The sequence below is a fragment of the Gopherus flavomarginatus genome, chromosome 4, assembly GCF_025201925.1.
Source record: "Gopherus flavomarginatus isolate rGopFla2 chromosome 4, rGopFla2.mat.asm, whole genome shotgun sequence".
In the NCBI taxonomy this organism is placed as follows: Eukaryota; Metazoa; Chordata; order Testudines; family Testudinidae; genus Gopherus; species Gopherus flavomarginatus.
The window spans coordinates 103,861,130-103,884,246 of NC_066620.1; the positions used below are offsets into that span (position 1 = coordinate 103,861,130).

The window sequence follows — 23,117 nt, forward strand, 5'->3', positions numbered from 1 at the left end:
AAATACACAAGTTCTATATATGATGTGCCCCATAATTAACCACTTATTAATCATTTCAGAACTCCAAGCCTATGTCAAATCAAACAGATTTGCTGCTTGCGTTGGAAGACTTGGTTACACGTGTCCCTTCTCCCTTTTTCTCTGAAACAAGCTTTACGCTCGCCAAAAATATAATCATTTTGCTGTTGGGGCGGGGACACCCACCCCCCACCCCCAAGAAGCCCAACTATAGTCGGGGACCAGAAAATAGAACAGAAGAGAGTACAGAGTACCAGGAAAAGGAAAAGAGGAGACAAGAAGAGCTCAGCATGTTATGTGGTGCTTAAGAATAACCACAAAAGCCTTTTCTCTCTCAGACAGGAGGCACATCCTCTCCATATCATCCACACACTTAATGACTTACCGGCTTCGGCATTTATAGGCCTACAGCTCAGTTCCGAATAATTCCCCCAAGTGCTCAACTCCTGCTCTGTCAGCTTAGTAACCCTAAAATTTAGGATTAGGCACTTCTTCTTAAGTTCTATATTCAATTAGTATCCTGTGCACAAGACACCTCTTCTCCAGACATGTGTCTGACCAAGTGGGTATTCACCCACAAAAGCTTATGTTCCAGTACTTCTGTTAGCCTGTAAGTGCCACAGGACTCTGTCGCTCTTCTCCAGAGTTACATTATCAGTCATCACACTGGCTCCGACTCCACTGCTTAATATGTAAAGAAGAAAAAAAGCATGTTGCTGGACTCAATTAGCTGCTTTCTGCTCACTGACTGATTCCCCCAGTTACTTGCTAGCTGCATAGCTTGCAAGAAAGGCATAAGTCATCAGTTCTAAGCAAATCTTCTATTCACCACAAGGAAAAAAGGGAGTGTTGTACATGGCAAACAATCCCTGTTTTCACTGACGAAGGCTTGCTGACCTCTTGCTGGCCTCCAGTTCCTTAATTACTGTCTATGGAATTTCAGTGAAAGAAAAAAAACACACAGAGAATTTGTGCAAAGCCAGGATGAGAACTGACCCTGAAACCCTACTGCTAGAGTGGAGACTGTCTCTCTAGGAAATGCAACTAAAACCTTTTACTAGGTTGGGGGTTGGTTTTTTTTTATTCTTTTGACAAAAAGCTCCGAGAGAGATCCCCACTGAAAAATAACCCTTGCCTGAACATTATTCTTGAAATTATAGAATCTATTTTTATAATAATCATTAAGTGGGAACTCAAATGTTTTTCCCTCACCCAAGTGCCATTTACGTTCTCTCCCAAATCTTACTGACCAAAATCTCAGTTTAGCTCAGGTTATCATGATGCTGCTTTGCCAGGCACTAGAATGTGCAAGTGAAAAGTGAGATCTCTCCCTTTTCTCCCCAAGGCTGAGCTCAAATCTCTTGCCATGTGCCTGATCTCCACCTTTCCTGGGAGATACTCTGAGGGCTTGTACACACGGAGATATAGTGTACAGCAAACTGGATGTAAATCTACAGCGCACCAGTCTGCACATACTACCAGGCAACATGGACCCCATTACTGCCCACTAAAAGTTCCATAGTGCCCTTTGACTTACTGCTGTTTCAAGCAGCAGGAGCAGTACCGAGAATCTGGCCCTTTTTTGGTGTGTGCAACATGTTGTTCTTTCATGACCCATCTAGCCATCTGGATACTTTACTTTCTCCATCCTAGTACCAATGACTATAAAGCCAAACCTGTGCAAAGCAGGGCCCTTCCAGCTCCATAGAAATCATGTGAACCTTTTTTCTGGTTTTGATTTGATGAGTTTCGCTTTTCACTTGAACCCCAAAAATCCAAGTAAAACTCAGCTGAAACGTCTGAGCTTTGGGAGAAACCGCTGAGTTTTCTCAGGATTTCCATGAGACACTGGCCAGCTTCACTTGAAATTTGTCCCAGATTCAAGCATGGGCAAAGCTGACCCAAGTTTTGGGCTTGCAACTTCAGTTTTGCCTGTTTCCAGGTTTCATTAAGAACATTTCACAAAGCTAATCACAGCACAGGCTATGTATATAACATAGTGTCTGGATGTGATATGGACCACACTGTAAGGTTAGAGAAAAATTACTCCCACCTTTACAAAAATTATAAGGGGTCAAAAATGTGTTTGCCACTTAGCAAAAGTAACCGTATAAAAGTATAAATATAAAACATATTGTGCAAATTATCCCTAGCATTAAAATTCAGTAACACTAGAGCTGAATTTGGACCAGTATTACTTATGAAGAAATCAAAGGAGTTCACCAATGGCTAGTCAGATGAAAGACACATTACATTAGCTGGCGATGACACAGCCTGATGAAATTAGTGGGAAATGTGTGTCATTTCTGTAGAAATAATTTTAAAAAAATGTAATTCTCCTAGGAGGTCTGTCTATTCTGGAATAGTTGCTGAGGCAAGTTTCAAGATGTTAACTATTTGCAGGCTTTCAGTTAAAATAACTTTTTAGAATACGTCTTTGACTGCAACAATTCGTCCTGTTGAATAGTACCTTACAGTAGGTAATTAGTCTAATTAATTGTAATGAGATGACATGCATAGTAATATACCACTCAGCATGAGTAAGAGTGGCAGAATCAAGCTCTATTTAATGTCTGTTGCAATAAAATGTCCTCCCTCATTCTCCCTCAAGGACTAGTAGATTTTTCATCTGCCCAAATAATACTGTATGTGAAATAGTGCTTCTAGCAATGGTACACCTTAACAGCCTTTTGCATGACATGTTTTGGCAGGGCTGCGGTGGCCTGGGGAGACCGCCATTCTTTGGAATATACTGTACTAAAAATCAGGGCTTTGGAACAGAGCCCAGAGCTGGAGCGCAGAGCAGCTCCAGAGCAGTGGAACTCCGGGTTTTTGCCTGGAGCTGGAGCACAGCTCCAAAGCCCTGCTAAAAATGAGTAGAGCTTAACGTCATCATCCATGAGAACCAGTTTATTGGAATAGCATAAAAACCTTGAGTGAGAACAGTGAAGTGATTAAATGTAGTTACATTCATATCAAAAGATGGTTCATAATAACAGAAGCCCCTTTAAGGCCTTGTCTACATAGGCAGTGATATGTAGGGTACAGGCACTACACGTGGCTACATGCCACAGTGGAAAGCAGGTGGTGTCCACACTGTAGCGTGCAGCTACACATGGCAATTAAAGGCTCTGGCACGGTGGGTGGGGGTGGAGGAGAAGGAGCAGCAGGTAAAGAGTCTGACAGCTCTGCTCTGCTGGACCCTTTCCCCATTGCAGGGAGCGGTCAGAACCTTTCCCTGCTGCCTTTCCCCTACCAGAGCCTTCCCCCATGGTGGGAAAAGGCTCCATCAACAGGACTCTACACTGCTAAAAATAGCAGTGTAGATGGGGGAGGCACCGCTTGGGTGCATAGAGAGCCATGTAGGTTCTGGCATGTCTTTATTTGCCTAAGTAGTGCCTCACCTCTACACGGCTACTTATACCCGTGGCTAGGGGGAATGCTGTACATGAACTCTAAAAGCTGCTGTAAGATTTGTGCAGAACACACATTCCCTTAATGAGGGGTGAAATAATTTAAATCCTGTTATTACAATATTTTTACAGTAGTAAAATGATTAAAGGCACCATCATAAGCAAAATGAAGGAAATGCCAATCCTGGGGGAGGCAAGTGGCAATCAACTTGAGCTCAGTTAAAATTCTCTGTTGTACCATAGGTAAAGATTATTCAGCACAGGCCTGCCTAGTGGAGGAATGAAACGCATGGATTTTGAAACTCTTGATTCCTGAGCTGAGCAAGACTTCGTTCCAGAAGTAACATGCTTAGTCTTCAAAAGGGACAGGGTGGGGAGAGGGAAACTGCAGTACATTTACAGCATCTCCTGCTGCCTGACTCGTACACTGAGAATGGAATATTCCACAGAAAGAACTGTTAACCAGCTGAACAGAAAGTAGGGGAATTAGGCAGCTGCCAGATGGGAAAAAGTATAGAAAGAACAAGGTAACATGTTAGCCAGGAGGAGGAAATATTAATGAAGCCTCCCCTCCATATAAAGGCCTAATATCTCGTAGTAAATTAAGACAGCATGACCCTGTCCACATGATCAGAATTGTGCTGGCTACCATTATGTTTAAATACAGTTGTTGCCTGAAGGCTTCTAATCCTTTTTATTTTTAGCAATATTAACAGGAATGTTTTTCTTAGACTTCTTACAAATTAATTATATAGGGCCAAATCCAGCACTAGTGTAAGCATGTACAACTCCTGTTGAAAGTCAATGGGAGTTTTGCTGGGCTACCCATCAGCTGAGTTGCCTCACAGGCAATAGTTTAGCATAAGCTGGTTGTTAGAAAACAAAAATTCCTTGTACAAATGGTCAGGGAAACACTAGAGTCCTACAAGCCACAATAGTGATTAAACCTACAAATAACGAGGCAGTTTCTGATCACAGCATGGTGATAGCCTCCACGGTAATCTGTAATGGCAAAAAAACTAAGTTTTTTTTAACCCTACACCAAAATAGGCATCTCTTGTACATTTTAGAAATGCTCTGGAAAATTTCAGACTGAAAGGGAAAAAATAACAGCTTTTAAAAGCCAAGTATTAACAAATCTTTGACTAACTCCTGCTATATTATCATCACCACACAGTACTCATACAACTTTTAAACACTGAATTGCTCACTGGAATCTAAAATGCTGATTTGTGTTTCTCTTGTTAATGTTTCCGTAGGTTACTACACCCGTGAGGCAATGAAGTTTGGCCATATATTGGGAAAAGGTCAGGTCTTTTGTTATGCAGTAGTTCTTTAGCCAACCTCACTAGGAACCTAATTGTGAGCTGCTGAGCCTGTGATGTCAGTGGGAGATGAGGGCATTCAGCACCTTATAGGATGAGGTCCTATGTTCTACAAGTAACTTGGGAATTCAGTGCTATGACTATAAAGCTAGTCTTGACAATTACGGATTCTTTGTTATAACTATTTCTAAGCACTGCCAATATTATAAGGAGGTGCAGAGACATTAAATCACATCAGTGCATGCTGGAACTGACAAACCTGTGTTAAAACAGGACTAAATACAGTACAGTGTAAAAACAAAAAGCTCTGCATTGATCCAAAATGCTCAGGATGCTCAGCACTAGCTTCCGTTCCACTACTTCAAAGATCATGCAAGCCCTTGAGGGACCATAAGCTCTCAAGAAACAGTACAACACAAACATCCACTTCCACTCTCCAGCTTTTCATGGAGAAAAACTTCTTGGCATAACTTAGAAGTCTCCATTTGTTAGAGACAGAGAGATGCTAGTTCTAATGCCTGAAAGTTCACACTCTCTAGGACGAAATAATTTTTTCAAAATGTTAAAGCTATCAATCCATGTATGTCAGTATCACCTGGTACACTGCAGTGACTGAAAAAATTACAAATGATAAATATTCGTCATTCTTATCCTTGCTAACGATAAATACAGATTGTGAATATTCACTGGCTTTTAATTACTTCCAATTAGTTTAACTGACTATATTACAACATAAAGAGCTGGGCTTTTTTTCCTGGTTACTATAATACAGTGTCTCAAATTATTAGCAATATCAACTCGAACAACTGGTTGAAGGTTTCAGGAATCCATCTATAACAAGACTAAAATCAGTAGAGATTTTTTAAAGAATTGCTACATTTGGAAAGTATCAGCAGTCTTAATCATTATAATTCTGTTACATAGTGCAGCATAACAGATTTACTGTCATTTTTCTTAGATTTTGGGACAGAATTGGTTTTAAAGAAATTATACTGTAATTTTTCAACTTCTTTATATCTATCAACCAATATAATCATAACTGTAATGCTAACAGCCAATTCTAATAGTAGACTTTTATTTAACCATGTTTTATTCCCAGCAGTTTTATAAAAGGGGGGCAGGTGCATGCATAATTCCTGATTTAACTTTTAGAACCTCTTTAAATAGTAATTTATAAATTGGAAAAAGATACATAGGAATTGTCACAGTGGATCAGCCCTGTGGTCCAACTAGTTCAGTATCCTATCTCTGGCTGTGGCCAGATGCAAAAAATCAATGCTTCACATTCCTTTAAATCTTAGGTCCATTAAGCTATGTAGTCAAATGAAACATGTCCTTTGTAAAAAATTATAAAGAATGAAAACAGTAGAAGCACCTTTGGTACTCACTGGAACTATTTTCTGTGGGGACTCTATTTCCTCTTATTAAGAAATGCATTAGTATAAGATGGATAACAGCAGAAATCAAGAAGGAAGCTTTTCTAAGCAATGGCCTTGCAGAAGATGGTGATTTGCATTATATATCTCAGGAGTTAGTCTGGATCTGCTGACATGGTTTACGAAGAAAATAAGTGGGTGGGTTAATTTAATGCTGGTGAAAGGTGCTGAGTTGACACCCCTGGAGAGTGAAGTCCACTGTTTATTAAAAGAGCAGGTACAACCGGGATAGCGGCAGTGCTTGTTTCCCCACTGATAACGTGGCTTCACTCCTGGCAGGAACGAAGGAGCAGTTCATTTTCTAGCCCTATTCTTTCCTTGCTCTCTTTGCTGAGACTGACAAGGGCACCAAGCAGTATGAGAGGCTACAGGAGCATGGCATGGTTAAAAAGAGGAACTCTCTTCAAATGGAACTATATAATCCCATTTTGAGTCTGTGCTAGCAAATCAGAATTCTGGATAGCAGACAGCTTTCTTGATCAAAGTTGAAACAAAGTACAAACAATTCAGCCAATGATAATTATGACTTAATTTAACGAATACCTAGAGAAAATGTCAGTGATGTTTATTAGTGGTCTCTGGCCTAGTGGGTATATTGTGGTGGGTATATTTTTTTAAAATATGGAGATATACCTACCTCACAGAACTGGAAGGGACTCTGAAAGGTCATTAAGTCCGGCCCCCTGCCTTCACTAGCAGGACCAAATACTGATTTTGCCCCAGCTTCCTAAGTGGCCCCCCCCAGGTACACTTTTTGTCACAATACTCTCTCCCTAAAACCCACACAAAAACAAACAAAAAAAGAACAGATCATGACAACTGGTACCAGTTAGCAGTCTCAGTACAAGTGCATGGAGAGGGAATTATGCCGTATCATTCTAGTGATGATGGTTCATTCAAGTCAGGGTTGAGGCACATTTGTAGAGCAGGGTAGGGAGCTATGCACAGCTATCTCCATGCTGTACGTCCACTTTGGATGAGCAGAAGATTTCAGTCTCCAGATTTATCAAATAGGCCAGTATCTTTGCAGAGCACAGAAGTCACATCAGTTAGCATACAAAAAAAAAAAAAAGAAAGCAATGTGGTGGTGAAACCTTCCCTTTTCTTCCCCCAGACTTCCCAACTTCTAGGAGAGGACAAATAAGCACTTATATAAAATCCAGAGAGGGTCTTGTTTGTAATCTGCACCTGCTTAATGTTTTAACACTTGGCAAGAGGCAGTGAGAGCATGTCTAGAGATTTAATAAGACCAGCCTTATTCCAGAAGAGACATGAAATCAAAATATTAAGATATATTTAAGTAAAGTAATTAGAAATTCTACACTCTAGATGCCCTATCTATCCAAAAAGACACCAACTATTCCCATAGAGCAGGGATATTGGCTTTCTATACAAGTGAGTAATAGATATACTTCCTAAAAACAAACTGGTCATGGAGTAATGAGATTAAAAGGTAAACTGCACAGATCTGGCAGAGAACCAAGTCTGCTACTGGCTTAGCAAATTTTAAAAAAACAAACAACTTTATTATTAACAACCTGGAAACAACAGAAGGCAGCCTCTCTTCAGACACAAAAGAGATGACACTCCTGCTCTTTGCTGATTGATGATACCCTGTTTGGGAAAGCAAACAAGACAGAAGGTCCTCTCGTGGATCAGTAACTGGTTAAATGACCAGAAACAAAAGGTATGAATAAATGGTCAGTTTTCAGAATGGAGAGAGGCAAATAGAAGTGTTCCCCAGGAGTCTGTACTGTTCAATATATTCATACATGATGTGGAAAAAGGGAGAAACAGTAAGGTGGCAAAATTTGTAGATGATAACTATCTTGAGTAATTTTCTAAGTTCAAAGTTACAAAGGGATCTCACAAAACTGGGTGACTGGGCAACAAAATGGCAGATGGAATCCAGTGTTGATAAATGCAAAGTAATGCACACTGGAAAACGTAATTCCAACTATCCAAACAAAATGATGGGGTCTAAATTAGCTGTTACCACTCAAGAAAGATCTTGGAGTCATTGTGGCTAGTTCTTTGAAAACATCCACTCAATGTGCAGCGGCAGTGAAAAAATCTAACAGAATGTTAGGGCCATTAAGAAAAGGTTAGATAATAAGACAGAAAATATAATGCCACTATACAAATCCATAGTATGCCATCTCAGAAAAGCTTTACTAGAATTGGAAAAAGTACAGAGAAAGGCAGCAAAAATGATTAAGGGTATGGAACAGCTTCCATATGAGGAGAGATTAAAAAGACTGGAACTGTTCAGCTTGGAAAAGAGCTGACTAAGATGTCTTTTTTGAACAGAGTTAAAAAAAGAATTAGATAAGTTCCTGGAGGATAGGCTCATAAATGGCTATTAGCCAAGATGGTCATGGATGCAATCCCATGGTCTGAGTGTCCCTAGCCTCTGATTGCCAGAATATGGGAGTGGATGACAGGGGATGGATCACTCAATGATTGTCAGTTCTGTTCATTTCTCTGAAGCACCTAGCACTGGCTACTGAAGACAGGATATTGGGCTAGATGGACCATTGGTCTGACCCAGTATGGCTGTTCTTCTGTTCAATTACAACCTATATTCATGGGGACCACATCCCGAAAGAAATATTTCCCAAAGCCCCTCTTCTGAACTTTGAACAAACCCCCAACCTCACCAATCTCATTGTCAGAAGGAAGCGCCCCACAGGCCAGGACACACCAGCTCAAAGTGGCACCACACCCTGCGAGAACAATAGATGCACAACCTGAAAACATCTCTCCCCTGCTATAATGATCAATACCACCCTCCCCCCACCGCAACACATCTTTCAAGATTCCTGGGTCCTAAACATGACTAACACAATTTGTGGTGTACCCCATTCAGTGCATCAAATGCCCCAACAACTACTCGGTGGATGAAATCAGACAATCTCTATGCTCTGGAATGAACTCGCACAGAACAATGACAAAAACCAAAACCGTTCTATTACCTGCAGGTGAACACTTTTCACAAAGCGATCACTCCATATTTGGCCTCTCAAGCCTCATCCTCAAAGGAAACCTGCACAACACTTTCAAAAGCCTGGAACTTAAATTCAAAACTTTGCTAGACACTAAAAACCATGTACTCAACAGAAACACTGGTTTTATGGTTCATTACAAGAAGTTGTAACATACCCTACTTTCGGCTAACCCTTAATTGCCCATTTCGTTTTCAGTGATCTCCTGTAGCATGTGGGAAGCCCTTATGTTTAACCATCTGTCCCAACTTATATTTAGCTCAGACACTTTGGTTACCTTCCCCAGACCTGAAGAAGAGCTATGTGAAGTTTGAAAGCTTGTACCTTCCACAAATGGAAGTTGGTCCAATACAATCTATTACCTCACCTATCTTGTCTCTCTCAGTTTGTTGTTCGACAAATGCAAATGATATGGGCTGGGAGGAAAAAGAAAATCAATAATCAACCAACCAATTTTTGTTTAAGCCTTCAAATCTCTCTCTGTAGGACAGCTCCTCTAGTTCTGTGTTGCAGGGCAAAACTAACTTCAAAGTCTGTAGTGTTGTAACTCAGAGCTCCCATCCCTCTAGGTCTCCCTCCAACATTCTCCCTCCACTCAGGATCTCCCATCTTAGTTTCCCGGAACTCTCTCCTAATTCTACCTGTATCTCGAGATGCTTGGATGCCTTCCGAGGGGAGCACTCATACCAAGACATACCAACAATGGAATACTCTTCAGGAGACCGCCCACCACTCTGCCCCAGGCAGCAACGAGTGGACCATCATCTTCCTTAGGGGGTAAGGAGGGGTGGGGGCCAAGAACAAGCAACAGGGTCTCTTCAGGCCCCATAAAAAATGTAGTAAAATGAAAAAAAAATCCCTCATTACTCAGCTCAGTAAACCATTAACATAGGGGGTTGTGGGGCAGGGCACTTTCCTAATGCAGCTACATGGGAAGATAACTGATTCCCTGCCTGAGCACACACTGCCCGTTTGTTCCTATTTTTCCATGCTTTGCATAATGAGCAAGACACTTGTGCCGGGATGGCCAACCTGAGCCCGAGAAGGAGCCAGAATTTGCCAAGGTACATTGCCAAAGAGCCACAGTAATATGTCAGCAGCCCCCGACCCCTCATCAGGTGCCCCCCCCTCGCTCCCAGCACCTCCCACCCACTGGCAGCCCCACCAATCAGCACTTTTTCCTCCATCCCTGCACCACCCTATCAGCTGTTTTGTGGCATGCAGGAAGCTCTGGAGGAGAGGGGGAGGGAGCAAGTGCATGGCAGGCTCAGGGGAGCGGGTGGGAAGGGTTGGAGTGGGGGCAGGGCCTGTGGCAAAGCCAGGGGTTGAGCAGTGAGCTCCCTCTTTTCCCCCCGGCACACTGGGAAGTTGGTGCCTGTAGCTCCAGCCCCAGAGTTGGTGTCTATACAAGGAGCTGCATATTAACTTCTGAAGAGCTGCATGTAGCTGCAGAGCTACAGGTTGGCCACTCCTGCTTGTGCAGCGTAGGGGCCTTAGTGAAGCCACTTAAGAGCATCCCCAACAGGGGATTTAAGGAGCAAGAACATTTTTCTCAGACATTTGGGAAAGAGTAGGAGGGACTAGGGGGACAACATTGGGATCTGCTCTTCTCTTACACCTCTTGCCAAGTCTCTCCCACTGCCATATGATGACAAATAGCATTGGGGAGGATGATCTCCGCCCGGCAAGTTGATTGGCAATTGGAAGGTGCTTTTTGGCACAAAGTCACTTTTCTGATCATAACTACACTTGAAAGAAACATGCTTCCCTGCAAGACAGAGCACTTGCATGGCTCAGAGGAGTCCCTTGGAATTCAGGGGAAACAACAGACTTTTGAAGATACAAATACACCCACACTATCCTTCATATCCATAGTTTGCCTGGTTCATTTAATGAAACAGCAAAGCTGAAACAGCTGAAAGAACCATGCTCTTTCATCTCCTTTTTTCTACTATCCACATTAAAAGGTGACTTAAAGGGACAACTTGAAACGTCTCACTTTTACCCAACTGAAGTAAATTCCTTAACTGCATGGGGTATCTCCCTGCAAAAATTTCTGAATAGACTGTCCTGTTTCCTGCCTGTTGATGTGTCAAAGATGTACACCAAAACCAGGGAAATCACACACACAGAGTCTCTAAATTCTAATGCACAAGCTCCTGATACCGTCCTACTAGACTCCAAGTGCTCTACTAGACTCCAAGTGCTACTAGACTCCAGACCAGTGTTAAAATCTGAGGAGCAGGAGATGCTCTCTTGGCCCCATATTCAGAACAGCAGCAGCTCTGTGTCTGTGTTATTATTAACCATCCTAAAGCAGGATGTGGTGAAAGAGCATAAACGTGAGTTTCTCCAGAGCAGTACATGGGAGAGATGAAACTGATCATCAGCAAAGCAGAGACCCTGTTCATACACAGAGGGTTGTCAAATACAGTGAAAAACTAAAAATATTGGAGGAAAAAGACGGTTACTTACCTTTGTAACTGTTGTTCTTCGAGATGTGTTGCTCATATCCATTCCAGTTAGGTGTGCGCGCCGCGCGTGCACATTCGTCGGAAAACTTTTACCCTAGCAACTCGGTGGGCCGGCAGGTCGCCCCCTAGAGTGGCGCCATCATGGCGCTTGATATATATCCCTGCCGGCCCACCCGCTCCTCAGTTCCTTCTTGCCGGCTACTCCGACAGTGGGGAAGGAGGGCGGGTGTGGAATGGATATGAGCAACACATCTCGAAGAACAACAGTTACAAAGGTAAGTAACCGTCTTTTCTTCTTCGAGTGATTGCTCATATCCATTCCAGTTAGGTGAATCCCAAGCCTTACGTAGGCGGTGGGGTCGGAGTGAAATGTGGCAGAATGAAAACTGCTGAGTCAGAGGCTACAGCATCTCTTGACTGTTGAACCAGGGCATACTGCGAAGCAAAGGTATGGACCGAGGACCAATGGAGCTGCGCGACAGATCTCGTGGGTAGGAACACGAGCCAGCAAGGCGGCAGATGAAGCCTGAGCCCTGGTAAACTGCACGATGATGTGGCTTGGGGAAAATATGAGCCAAATCATAACAAGTTCGGAAGTCTGCCATCACCCGAGATGTGATCCTCTGAGAGGAAAACAAGCAAGCCCTCCCTTTGGCCCGCTCCCGTGACAGAGCTGGGGCACCTTACGAAATGGTTCTGGCCGCGCAATATAAATGCGAGCACTCCACAGATGTCCAAGGAGTGCAATGGTTGTGCCCATTGCGTTGAGCTGTGGGTAACATGAAAGGCCGAAACCACCTTAGGGAGGAAAGCCGGGTGCGGTCATAACTGCACCTTGTCTTTGTGAAACCTAGTGTACGGCGGAACCCTCGTAAGAGCTCTGAGCTCGGAGACCCGTCTGGCCGATGTAACAGCTACGAGGAAGGTTTGTCGTCCAAGACGGGTATATCAGAGGGCCAGTCGTGAACGGCTCGACTGGGGGAGACATAAGTCTGATTAAAACTAGGTTGAGGTCCCAGGTTGGGGCTGGCGGCGCACCCGAGGGTGCAAGCTCTCCAAGCCCTTGAGGGATCTCGAACCCATAGAGCATGAGAACACGGAACGTCCACCTTAGCCCGGCTGGAAGGTAGAGATGGTTGCTGAGTGTATCCTCAGCGATGATACCGCCAGGACCTGCCGCTGAAGGCCAGAGGTAGGCCAAATAGAGGGGGTCGAGACCTCAGCAGGAGCAAGATCGAGCGTATTGCAGCTGTAGAAGAAACGCTTCCACCTGGCCCGGTACGTTGACCAGGTGGAAGGCTTCCTGTCACCCCGGCTCAGTTACGCAGCGGCCACACCGTGAGGCGAAGAGGCTGCAGGTCCGAGTGACGAAGCCTGTTGTTGCCCTGAGTGATGAGGTCTGGGTGGGGTGGCAGGGTAATTGGGTCTGTTATTGACAGGCCGAGCAACGTGGTATATCAGTGCTGCCTGGACCACTCTGGAGTGATCATGATGATGCGCGCTCTGCCCCTGCGGAGTTTGAGCAGGACCTAATGAACCAGTGGGAACAGTGGGAAGGCATAATGGAGTTGGCCTTTCCACGGCATCAGGAATGCGCCCAAGACCGATCCTGAGGAGAGACCTTGGAAGGAGCAGAACGTCTGGCATTTTCTGCTCTCTCGGTGAGCGAACAGGTCTATGTGAGGAAACATCTCCGCTTCTGGACAGCAGAACGCCTCACATGGGGCAGAGTGATCACTCGTAAGACAGGAAAGACCTGCTGAGTCCAAGCGCCAAGACGTTCCGAACGCCTGGGAGAAAGGACGTCACCAGCTCCATCGAGTAGGCCATGCAAAAGTCCCGGAAATGGATGGCCTCCTGACAAAAAAAGGGGGGGGAGGACCATGTCCCTCCCTGGATACTTATGAAGCACATGGCCGCTGTGTTGGCTGTAAACACCGAGATACAACGGCCTCGCAGCTGCCGCTGGAACCCCTGGTACGCCAGGCGGACTACTCTCATTTTTGGGGCATTGATGTGGAATGCCAGCTCCCGAGAAGACCAAAGGCCTTAAGCTCGGAGGTGACCGTGAGCACTTGAGCAGAGAGATGACGCGTCCGTCGTCAGGGGCAGTGAGGGCTGGGGCGGAGGAAACCGCCTCCCTGCCCACACCAGGGAGGGAGTTAGCCACCACTCTAGGGAGCCTAAGGTGCTCGAGGGAACGGTGACTACCATGACCATTGGCTCCCTGTCCGGGTGGTACGCCGAGGTGAGTCGGACTTGGAAAGGACGGAGGCGGAGCTTGGCATGTTTGGTTACCAACTTGCGGGCAACCATGGACCCAGGAGACTGAGACAAGTACGAGCCGAGGTCGTTGGGAAAGCCTGCAGACCTGAGATGATTGTTGCCATCGCCTAAAACCGCAGTTGTGATAAGCAGGCTCCGGCTAGGTAGGAGACCAAGATAGCTCCTAGGAAGTCCAACCTCTGCGTAGGAACCAGAGTGGATTGCTCTATAGTAATCATCAGGCCTCGACCTGTGAATAAGACCGTGACGATGCCCACGCGCTGAGTGGTTTGTGTCTCAAAGTCTCCTCGGATAAGCGAATCGTCCAGATACGGAAAAACGCATATCCGACATCAGCGAAGGTAGGCGGCGACTATGGCCGTAAACCAGAAGTACTGACAGTCAGCTAGAAAGCGGAGGTATCTCCTGTGCGGAGGGAAGATGGCGTAGCGAAAGTACGCGTCCTTATATCCAGGGCGGCATAGTAGCCCCCAGGAGGCAAGGATGGAATAATGGTTCCCAGGGATACCGTGCAGAACTTCAACCTTATCCTAAACCGGTTGAGTCCGTGCAGGACTAGGAAGGTCTGAGACCCGCGTTCGAGTGGGGAACTAGGGCATAACGGGAGTAAAACCCCTTGCCCCTTTCGTCCATCGGCGTCTGCACCTCTTCTACGAGGAATTACTCGTGAGAGGGGTCCCTGAACGGGGACAGGGCTGGAACAAATTAGAGGTGGTATCTATGCTCCACCGTGCGCAGGATCCAGCGATCTGAAATTAACTAGGGCCACGCCAGGAGAAAGCGGGATTGGGATCCTGGTCTGTGACTGGTACACCGCCCTCAGGCGCACCTTGGAAGGTTCGTCTTTGGTCCCAGTGGTAATTGCAAGGGACCTTGACCTGGGCCCTTTAGGGGTCCTGACGTTCGTCTGCGACCGCCTTGGCCTCGCCGTTAGCCAAAGTCCTGTCTCTGGCTAGGCACAGAGTATGGCGGGTGGGGGCAGAAAGGCCTGCGTTTGGTCGCTGGCAAATGCATGCTGAGAGAGCGCATTAGGACCCTATTGTCCATTAGGTTCGGCAGCCTGGGGCTGTCTTTGCCGCGAAAGGCCTTTACCACAAAGGGTAAATCCTGAATGGCATACTGCAGCTCCGGCCGGAGGTTTAAAACCTGGAGCCATGAGATGCACCTTATGGCGACACCAAAGGCCAGAGTCCTGGCTGCAGAGTCTGCTGCATCCAACGAGGCCTGGAGGGATGCTCTGGGTACCTTTTTCTTTTCCCCCGTCCTCCAAGACGGCAGCGAACTCTTGGCCGGTTTCGGGGCTGGCGCCCGCTGGCCATCATATCAGAATCGTGGTCCTGAGCATAAGATCTGCGCATGTGGGATGACACGCATGCGTGTCCGGATGGCCATGGAGGTACTAAAAGAAGGCACAGGCAGAGTCTCTGACTCTATCGGACCTTGCCCAACTCGGCACCGGGAACCGGCACCGGGATGCGTACCGGTACCTGGAACGAGATCCAGACCCGCAACCAGAATGGTGCCTGGAGGTCGACCGAGATCTCGAGGCTCGGGGAGAGGCTACAGGAGTCAAGGTACCTGTCGCGGTGCCGGGAGTCGGAACGGTGCCGAAGCGGGTCGGCGAATGGGATACCGACCGGTGCAGCGAGTGCGACTAGTACCGATGAGGAAAACAGCACCGGGACTGCAAGTGGTGTCGGGCGTGCCGACAGGATCTGGAGTGTCTGCGGGACCGTGATCATGAACGGTGCCGCTCTGCTGTGCTGACAGAGGATGGTCACATGAAGAGACTGTATTACCCGCACCGGCGGTGCCGGGGTCAGGCAGCATCGACTCTGTCATGGCAATGAGGTCCCTCGCCGTTGGTAATGCCTCCAGCATGGAGGGAACAGCAGGCTCAACCACAGTGCATACTGGGGAGCTGTCAGGCACCGGATTCGACGGCCCTCATGGGACCGGGATCGACGGTACCGAGGTCGTCAGAGCTTCGGTGGGCGTCGGTGCCGGGCGATCCGAGTTAGATGAGCTGTGTGGCTGCGGTGCCGTCGGCACGGAAGCAGCAGGAGCAATAAGCTCAACCACGGCGCGCGCCGGGGAGCCGTCAGGCACCGGATTCCACGGCCCTTGTGGGACTGGAATCGACGGTGCCGACGTTGTCGGTGCCTCAGAGGTGTCGGTGCCAGGCAATCCGACTTAGACGAGCTGGCCGCGGCGCCGTTGGCACGGAAGCAGCAGGAGCAGTAGCTCAACCACGGCGCGTGCCGGGGAGCCGTCAGGCACCGGATTCTACGGCCTTTATGGGACCGGGATCGACGGTGCCGACGTCGTCGGTGTCGCAGCAAGTGTCGGTGCGGGGCGATCCGACTGAGACGAGCTCTCTGGCTGCGGTGCCGTTGGCACGGAAGCAGCAGGAGCAGTAGCTCAACCACGGCGCGTGCCGGGGAGCCGTCAGGCACCGGATTCTACGGCCCTTGTGCGACCGGGATCGACGGTGCCGACGTCGTCGGTGCCGCAGCAGGTGCTGGTGCCAGGCGATCCGACTAGACGAGCTCTCTGGCTGCGGTGCCGTTGGCACGGAAGCAGCAGGAGCAGAAGCTCAACCACGGCGCGTGCCGGGGAGCCGTCAGGCACCGGATTCTACGGCCCTTGTGGGACCGGGATCGACGGTGCCGACGTCGTCGGTGCCGCAGCAGGTGTTGGTGCCAGGCGATCCGACTTAGACGAGCTCTCTGGCTGCGGTGCCGATGGCACGGAAGCAGCAGGAGCAGTAGCTCAACCACGGCGCGTGCCGGGGAGCCGTCAGGCACCGGATTCTACGGCCCTTGTGCGACCGGGATCGACGGTGCCGACGTCGTTGGTGCCTCAGCAGGTGTCGGTGCCGGGCGATCCGACTTAGACGAGCTCTCTGGCTGCGGTGCAGTCGGCACGGAAGCAGCAGGAGCAGTAAGCTCTACCACGGCGCGTGCCGGGGAGCTGTTAGGCACCGGATTCAATGGCCCTGGGGGACTGGAATCGACGGTGCCGATGTCATCGGTGCCTCTGCAGGTGTCGGTGCCGGGCCATCCGACTTAGGCGAGCTCTCTGGCTGCGATGCAGGTGGCACGGAAGCAGTAGGAGCAGGGGGCTCTACCACGGCGCGTGCCGGGGAGCCGTCAGGCACCAGCAGGAATTGTAGGCTCTCTCAACCTCGGAGGAAGGGAGCGGTGCCGAGTCGACTTCGGTGCCGGCGACGGCCGGTGCCGAAAGGCCTTGGCAGTACCGGCGGAGTCCGGTGCCGAGGAGGCGCTTCTGCCAGCCGCTTGATCATCGCTCGGCGCCCAAGGTGGAGGGGTAAGTGAAAGTCCCGCTCCTTTTTGTTCTCGGCTTAAAAGCCTTGCAAATGGGGTACTTAGCTGTCAAGTGATTCCCTGAGGCACTTCAAACAGGAGTCGTGTGGATCTCCCTTCGGCATCGGCTTCTGGCAGGCCGAGCCCATTTTAAAACCCGGTGAGCCGTGCATGGGCTCCGGCACCGGGTTCATGGAAGGGGCTACTTCCTGAACCCCGCTAACAATTATCAATCTAACTATGTTAGCAGAGAAAAAACGTATAACTATACAAATATATATATAAAAGAATTATAACTGTATAACTATATACGAGAACTACGAGTAGCTAGGGAAGTGGAGGTCAGCTAAGCCGCGCTCCACTGTTCCAACGACCGACATGGGCGGTAAGAAGGAACTGAGGAGCGGGTGGGCCGGCAGGGATATATATCAAGCGCCATGATGGCGCCACTCTAGGGGGCGACCTGCCGGCCCACCGAGTTGCTAGGGTAAAAGTTTTCCGACGAATGTGCACGCGCGGCGCGCACACCTAACTGGAATGGATATGAGCAATCACTCGAAGAAGAACTTATTTTCTCTACTTTCTTTCACTTTTAGGATCTCATGGCTCAGTCACAGAGCTAGTGGGTACAAAATGTTCAGATGGAAACTTGATCTTCTAAGTTCACAGAGTCCCATTAAAAACTGCTCAGTAACACTTTGGCTCAGAGATTTAATGGAAGAAGGCCAATTAAATCTGCAGATCCATGGAGTTTTAATAAAAACCAGAAATTCCAATTTCAGTGACTCACTAAAAATCATATCCTGAGGTTTCATCCCTGTTGTGAAAAATTAGGGCTTTTTAAAGAAGGATTCTAATATATTAAAAATTCCTCTGCTTAATGGTCTATGTTAAATGAGTTTGGTGGAGTCAGTTTAGTCCCTAATAGATCAGAGTCCGAATCAAAAAACCATCACCACAAAAGCAAATCAGTTGTCATCCTAGTAGGCATTGAATGAGCATGGAAACTGAACTGAAGGTGCTCCTTCTTGATCAGAACAGAGGCCCACTAGCAAAGCACTCTGGAGAAGCATGCATCACTGCTGTCCACTCTACTTCCATATAGGAAACTTGTCTCCAGACCTATCAATCTGACATTTTTCACTCTGGTGTTCTTTACTTGATTTTCCCAACTTGCAATCTCTTTCACATTTGACGCTTATCACAACCCCATGCCTTTGACCTCATTTTACCCTAGTTTCTTTTTGGTTGTTGAAAGGGGTGGCCTCAATGAAATGTAGGGCTGGAAGAGATCTCAAGAGGTCATCTAGTTCAGCCCCTTGTGCTGAGGCAGGACCAAGTAAACCACTTCCAGTGACATGAATTTCACAACCTCCCTATCCAGTATTTAACTAAAACTCATTAAAGAGCCTGATTGGTTTCTCCCTTGAAGGGTAAACGAGATTGGTGCCTTTCACCAGCACTAAATTCACTTGGGGGAAAAAAAATTAAAAGAATGGGCAAAAATCTTCAGAGACATTTTGAAATGGGCTACATGGGCCCACACAGAACTTAGCAGGAAGATGGTTAAAACTTACCACAGAGCTGTAGCAGATGTCTCTGGTCTCAACATAGAGAAAGACAACGAACCCAGCTTTTGGGGAAAGTTGCTAGGTCACTCCATTAGGGAGAAAACATTGGGACTATCATAGTCAAGTTCTACCTTCAAAGGTATTCCGACCCCAGTGACTTCTCCGAAGGAACACCCAGTGTTGAAGGATCTAAGAAGGGAGAGCTTTTGGAACTGAGACCTCTGCTGAGTTTGGATCAAAGGAAAAGGAAGTTTCTGAGACAGCTATGTTATGGACGTTGTATGTGACTGCCACAAACCTCAATAAAAACCAATTCAGACTCTTTTATATGAGTGCTATAAGTATAGTCTGTCAGCCCAGAGCCTGGAAGGGACAGTTTTACTTTTGTTCAGAATTTATGTCACTTATAGGAAGCTTATATTTTGGGGTCTGGGAATAAGAGACCCAAAAGAGACATTTAAACCCATGGCCTTGCTTAATTTGACTACCTTGCTGTCCAGGGACACAGAGCTAGCTAATCTAACTCATATTTCCTACTATAAATGGTAACATTTCAGCCTCTTTCACCCTCTTGAGACGCCACAAGGCAAGAATGACTGTTAATAACCCTTCTATTGGAGCTGTGACTGAACAATGGATTGCACTGGGGAATAAAAAAGGAAGGGGGAGATGGAAATATACCTCCATCTGATATACTCACTTACTTGCTCTGTAAATACAAAGCAAAGAAATATCAAGATTGACTTCCTCAGCTGGAAACAAAAATGGCTTGGAAGATGATCTACCAGAAGCATAGAGCAATTTGTCCCACAGTTTTCAGATAAATCTGCCATACCAGGGAGAGAACAATGATTATCATTCCCCCGATCCCATCTAATTGAAGATGAGAATCTTTCAGTTTTTAGAACACTTAAAAGCAAATATTGCTCTAGTAAAAATATTTTTACATAAGAAAACAATGGCCACATTGGGTCAGACCAACAGTCCATCTAGACAAAGATCCTGTCTTGTGACAGTGGCTAATGCCAGATGCTTCAGAAGGAATGAACAGAACAGGCAATCAAGCTATTCATTCACCCCCAGTGTCTGGCAAACAGAGGCTAGTGACCATCTTGGCTAAACCTCTATGAGTTCCCCTCCTCCCCACCCCCATCATCTTTCTTAAAGGGGGAGGGTGTGTAGCGGGGTGGTCACCTAAAAAGAATGGCTCAGGTGTGGGAATCTCCCTCACATCCTCTTCAATGAAGACAAGCCAAGCATTGATTTAGTTTGCAATGGCCTTGTCTTCCTTGAGTGCTCCTTTAACACCTCAATTGTCCAATGGCCTCACTGATTGTTTAGCAGGCTTCCTGCTTCTTGATGCACTTAATTTTTTAGTGGTTTGTTTTTGAGTCTTTGGCTAGTTGCTCTTCAAATTCTTTCACCACTCTAATTATACTTTTACATTCTACTTGCCAGAGTTTACGCTCCTTTCTATTTTTATCAGTAGGATTTAATTTCCAGTTTTTAAAGGATGCTTTTTTGCCTCTAACCACTTCTTTTACTTTGTTTTTCAGCCATGATGGCATTTTTTGGTCCTCTATTTTTTTTTTTATTTGGGGTATACATTTCATTTTAGCCTGTATTACAGTGTTTTTAAACAGTTTCCATGCTACTTACAGGCATTTCACTTTTGGACTCTATCTTTTAATTTCTGTTGAACTAGCTTCCCCATTTTTGTGTTCCCCTTTTTAAAATCTCCAAATAAGAAGATATAGCATTTCTCTGAGCAACTAACAATGAGAAGCCAACCTCCCACTGCGTTTACTAAAAGATTCCATTCATGGTTTTAAAAAAGTCTCAAGGGTCTATGATTTAATTATGTCGGATACAAAGAGTATGAATAGGACTGCCAAATGTGTTTGGGCATACGATTTATCTATTTCAATTAGATAAACAGATGGGAGTAGACAACTCTACAAAAATGATTTCTTCCTTCCAAATATTAATTTACTCAATATTATGTGACACAGACTATCTGATGTCCATACAAACAAGGAAAGTCATTATCTACATAACTCAGATGTAAAAAAACAAGGCAGGAAAACTCTTTTAGTGTTTATGGGTCTGGCATAAATTGCAAACATTCTGGGCTGGAAGTTAGCAAATGGATGGTTGGAGCTGTTTGAATGGAAAACAGTGGGGACTCAGGTCATAGCCAGATCCTCAGCTAGTGTAAGTCGGCGAGCTCTATGGAAGTCTATGGAACTAGACTGATTCACATCAGTTGAGGAGGTTGACTTTGTTTGATAAAGAGGTCTCATTGCCTAAAAAGGTTCTAAACAACTTTTCTCTACAGCAGGTGGGTATTTTGCCTAGTGTATTGTTTCTTTTGAATGATGAAGAGCTGGATGCAAAAAAAGAAGATATTTAGAGAGAGATTTTAAATCCTTGCTTAAGACTTTGGACTCTGAGAATTTTCAATCAATACTGAAGACCTCCTGATAGTGAGACGACAGAAGCACTGTATCCCATGACACTAAAAGGTGGTGTTGACTAAATCATTCTGGTGAGGTGGAATATTTCTGGATATCAATAAAAGGTTTTGTAGCATTAGGGTAGTGATCACAGACACAGGTACTCACATTACAATTGGAAGACCCGTCAAATGTCGGGTACGAGCCATCAGGCCAATCTGTAGAGTCTATGATGCCTGACTGCCTGTGCTGGGCCTCATATTCCTTCAGCTGAAATGAAAGAACAAAAGAAATGTTACTCAATGGACACCGAACTATGAGATCTGCATAAACCCATTGTTGAGCAACAAACAGTCACTTTCAGTTTCTGTCCATGCTGTTGTAAAGATGGGAAAAACAGAACTTCTGTAGTTCATTTCTTGTTTTAATCCTTTAATTACATTAGAATGGAAAAAAAGTTTTGAGGTAATGACACTAATCAAAAGGAGGAAGTGATCTGGAAATACTGTATATTTTAACTGATGAATTGTGGCTCCCAAGATGCAAATTACACATTCCTTTTTAAAGAAACACTTTGCACTGCATAGGTTAACTCAAAGTAGTCTTTGTACCTCCCTTACAAAGAAAGTGATCTAGGGATGGAAGTTTGAGATTCAGCTTTTTAAAATTTAAAACTAATGATTATCTCTATTGTTTCATAATAAAAAGTATAATACACAGAAAAGAACCAACTCCTAATGGGTCAAATAGTCAAAGTGGACACTGAAGTTGGACACAAGCATTTTGTTTGCATCTGTTGTGTGTGCAACATGAGAATGGTCCCCTAGCAAATCTGGAAGTTGCACATTTCAGTAACTATTTGTGTGTACAAGTGTGGCATTTGCAGAGATAAACAGATGTATATAAGCTTGTAGCCATCAAAATTCAGGTTTGAAAATTAGGTCCCCAAACATTCTCAGTTCCTGGTTTACAGTTTTGATTAAAGCCCATTGACATCAGTGGAAAGATTGTCATTGACTTGAAAGGGTTTTGGATCAAGACCTAAATTTGTTAAGGGAAACCAGATAAAACCACTGATGTACATTCTATTGCTAGTAATTCAGGCCACTAGAGGGAAGAAGTGCAACTACAAGCATAATGCATATTATACTTTATTATTACACACAAAAAACAATGCGAAAAAAAAATTAGTTGCAGAAAAAGTGAGAAGTTTGTTAGTGTTAAGGTTACACTAAGAATCTTAATTTTTTTTTATACGATTTCATACATGTTAGCGAATGGGGCATCCTATTCACCAAACAGCATACAATATAAAAGAGAAGGTAGCGGAGGTAATATCTTTTACTGGACCAACTTCTGCTGGTGAAAGACAAGCTTTGGAGCTTCACAGAGCTCTTTTTAAGATCTGGGGAAGGTAACAAGAGTGTCCGAGGCGAGGTCTACTCTACAAAGTTATGTTGACCTAAGTTACGTTAACATACAGCTGCTGCCGTTCGTATATCGCTGATGCGTGTGAATACTTGTCTCATTGTGTTGGTGGTGTGTGTACTCAACAGGAGGGCTTGTATTGATGCAGACTGCAGTGCACCATGGGTAGGTATCCCACTGTGCAACTCACCACCATTCAGCCTTTTGGAAAGTTTGTGCAATGCCTGATGGGAGCAATCAGTGTACTGGATGAGGTACACCACATGCTGTGATAGGTATGTGTAGGACCCATGGATTTTGAAAGGTGTGTTGCAAGGGATATTGATCATCATAGCAGTGGAGAGATGTCTGCAGCTTTTGCATCAGTGGTTATAGCAGG

At 45.7% G+C, this 23,117-nt stretch overlaps 1 protein-coding gene across 1 annotated transcript in view; it reads right to left on the minus strand.

Moving 5' to 3' along the window:
• Positions 1 to 23,117, minus strand: part of SASH1 (SAM and SH3 domain containing 1) — a 179,742-nt gene that overhangs the window by 52,999 nt on the left and 103,626 nt on the right. Inside the window, exon 8 of the mRNA XM_050951603.1 lies at positions 21,479 to 21,580. Coding sequence (XP_050807560.1) covers positions 21,479 to 21,580 — 102 coding nt within the window. The remainder of the gene's footprint in view (positions 1 to 21,478; positions 21,581 to 23,117) is intronic.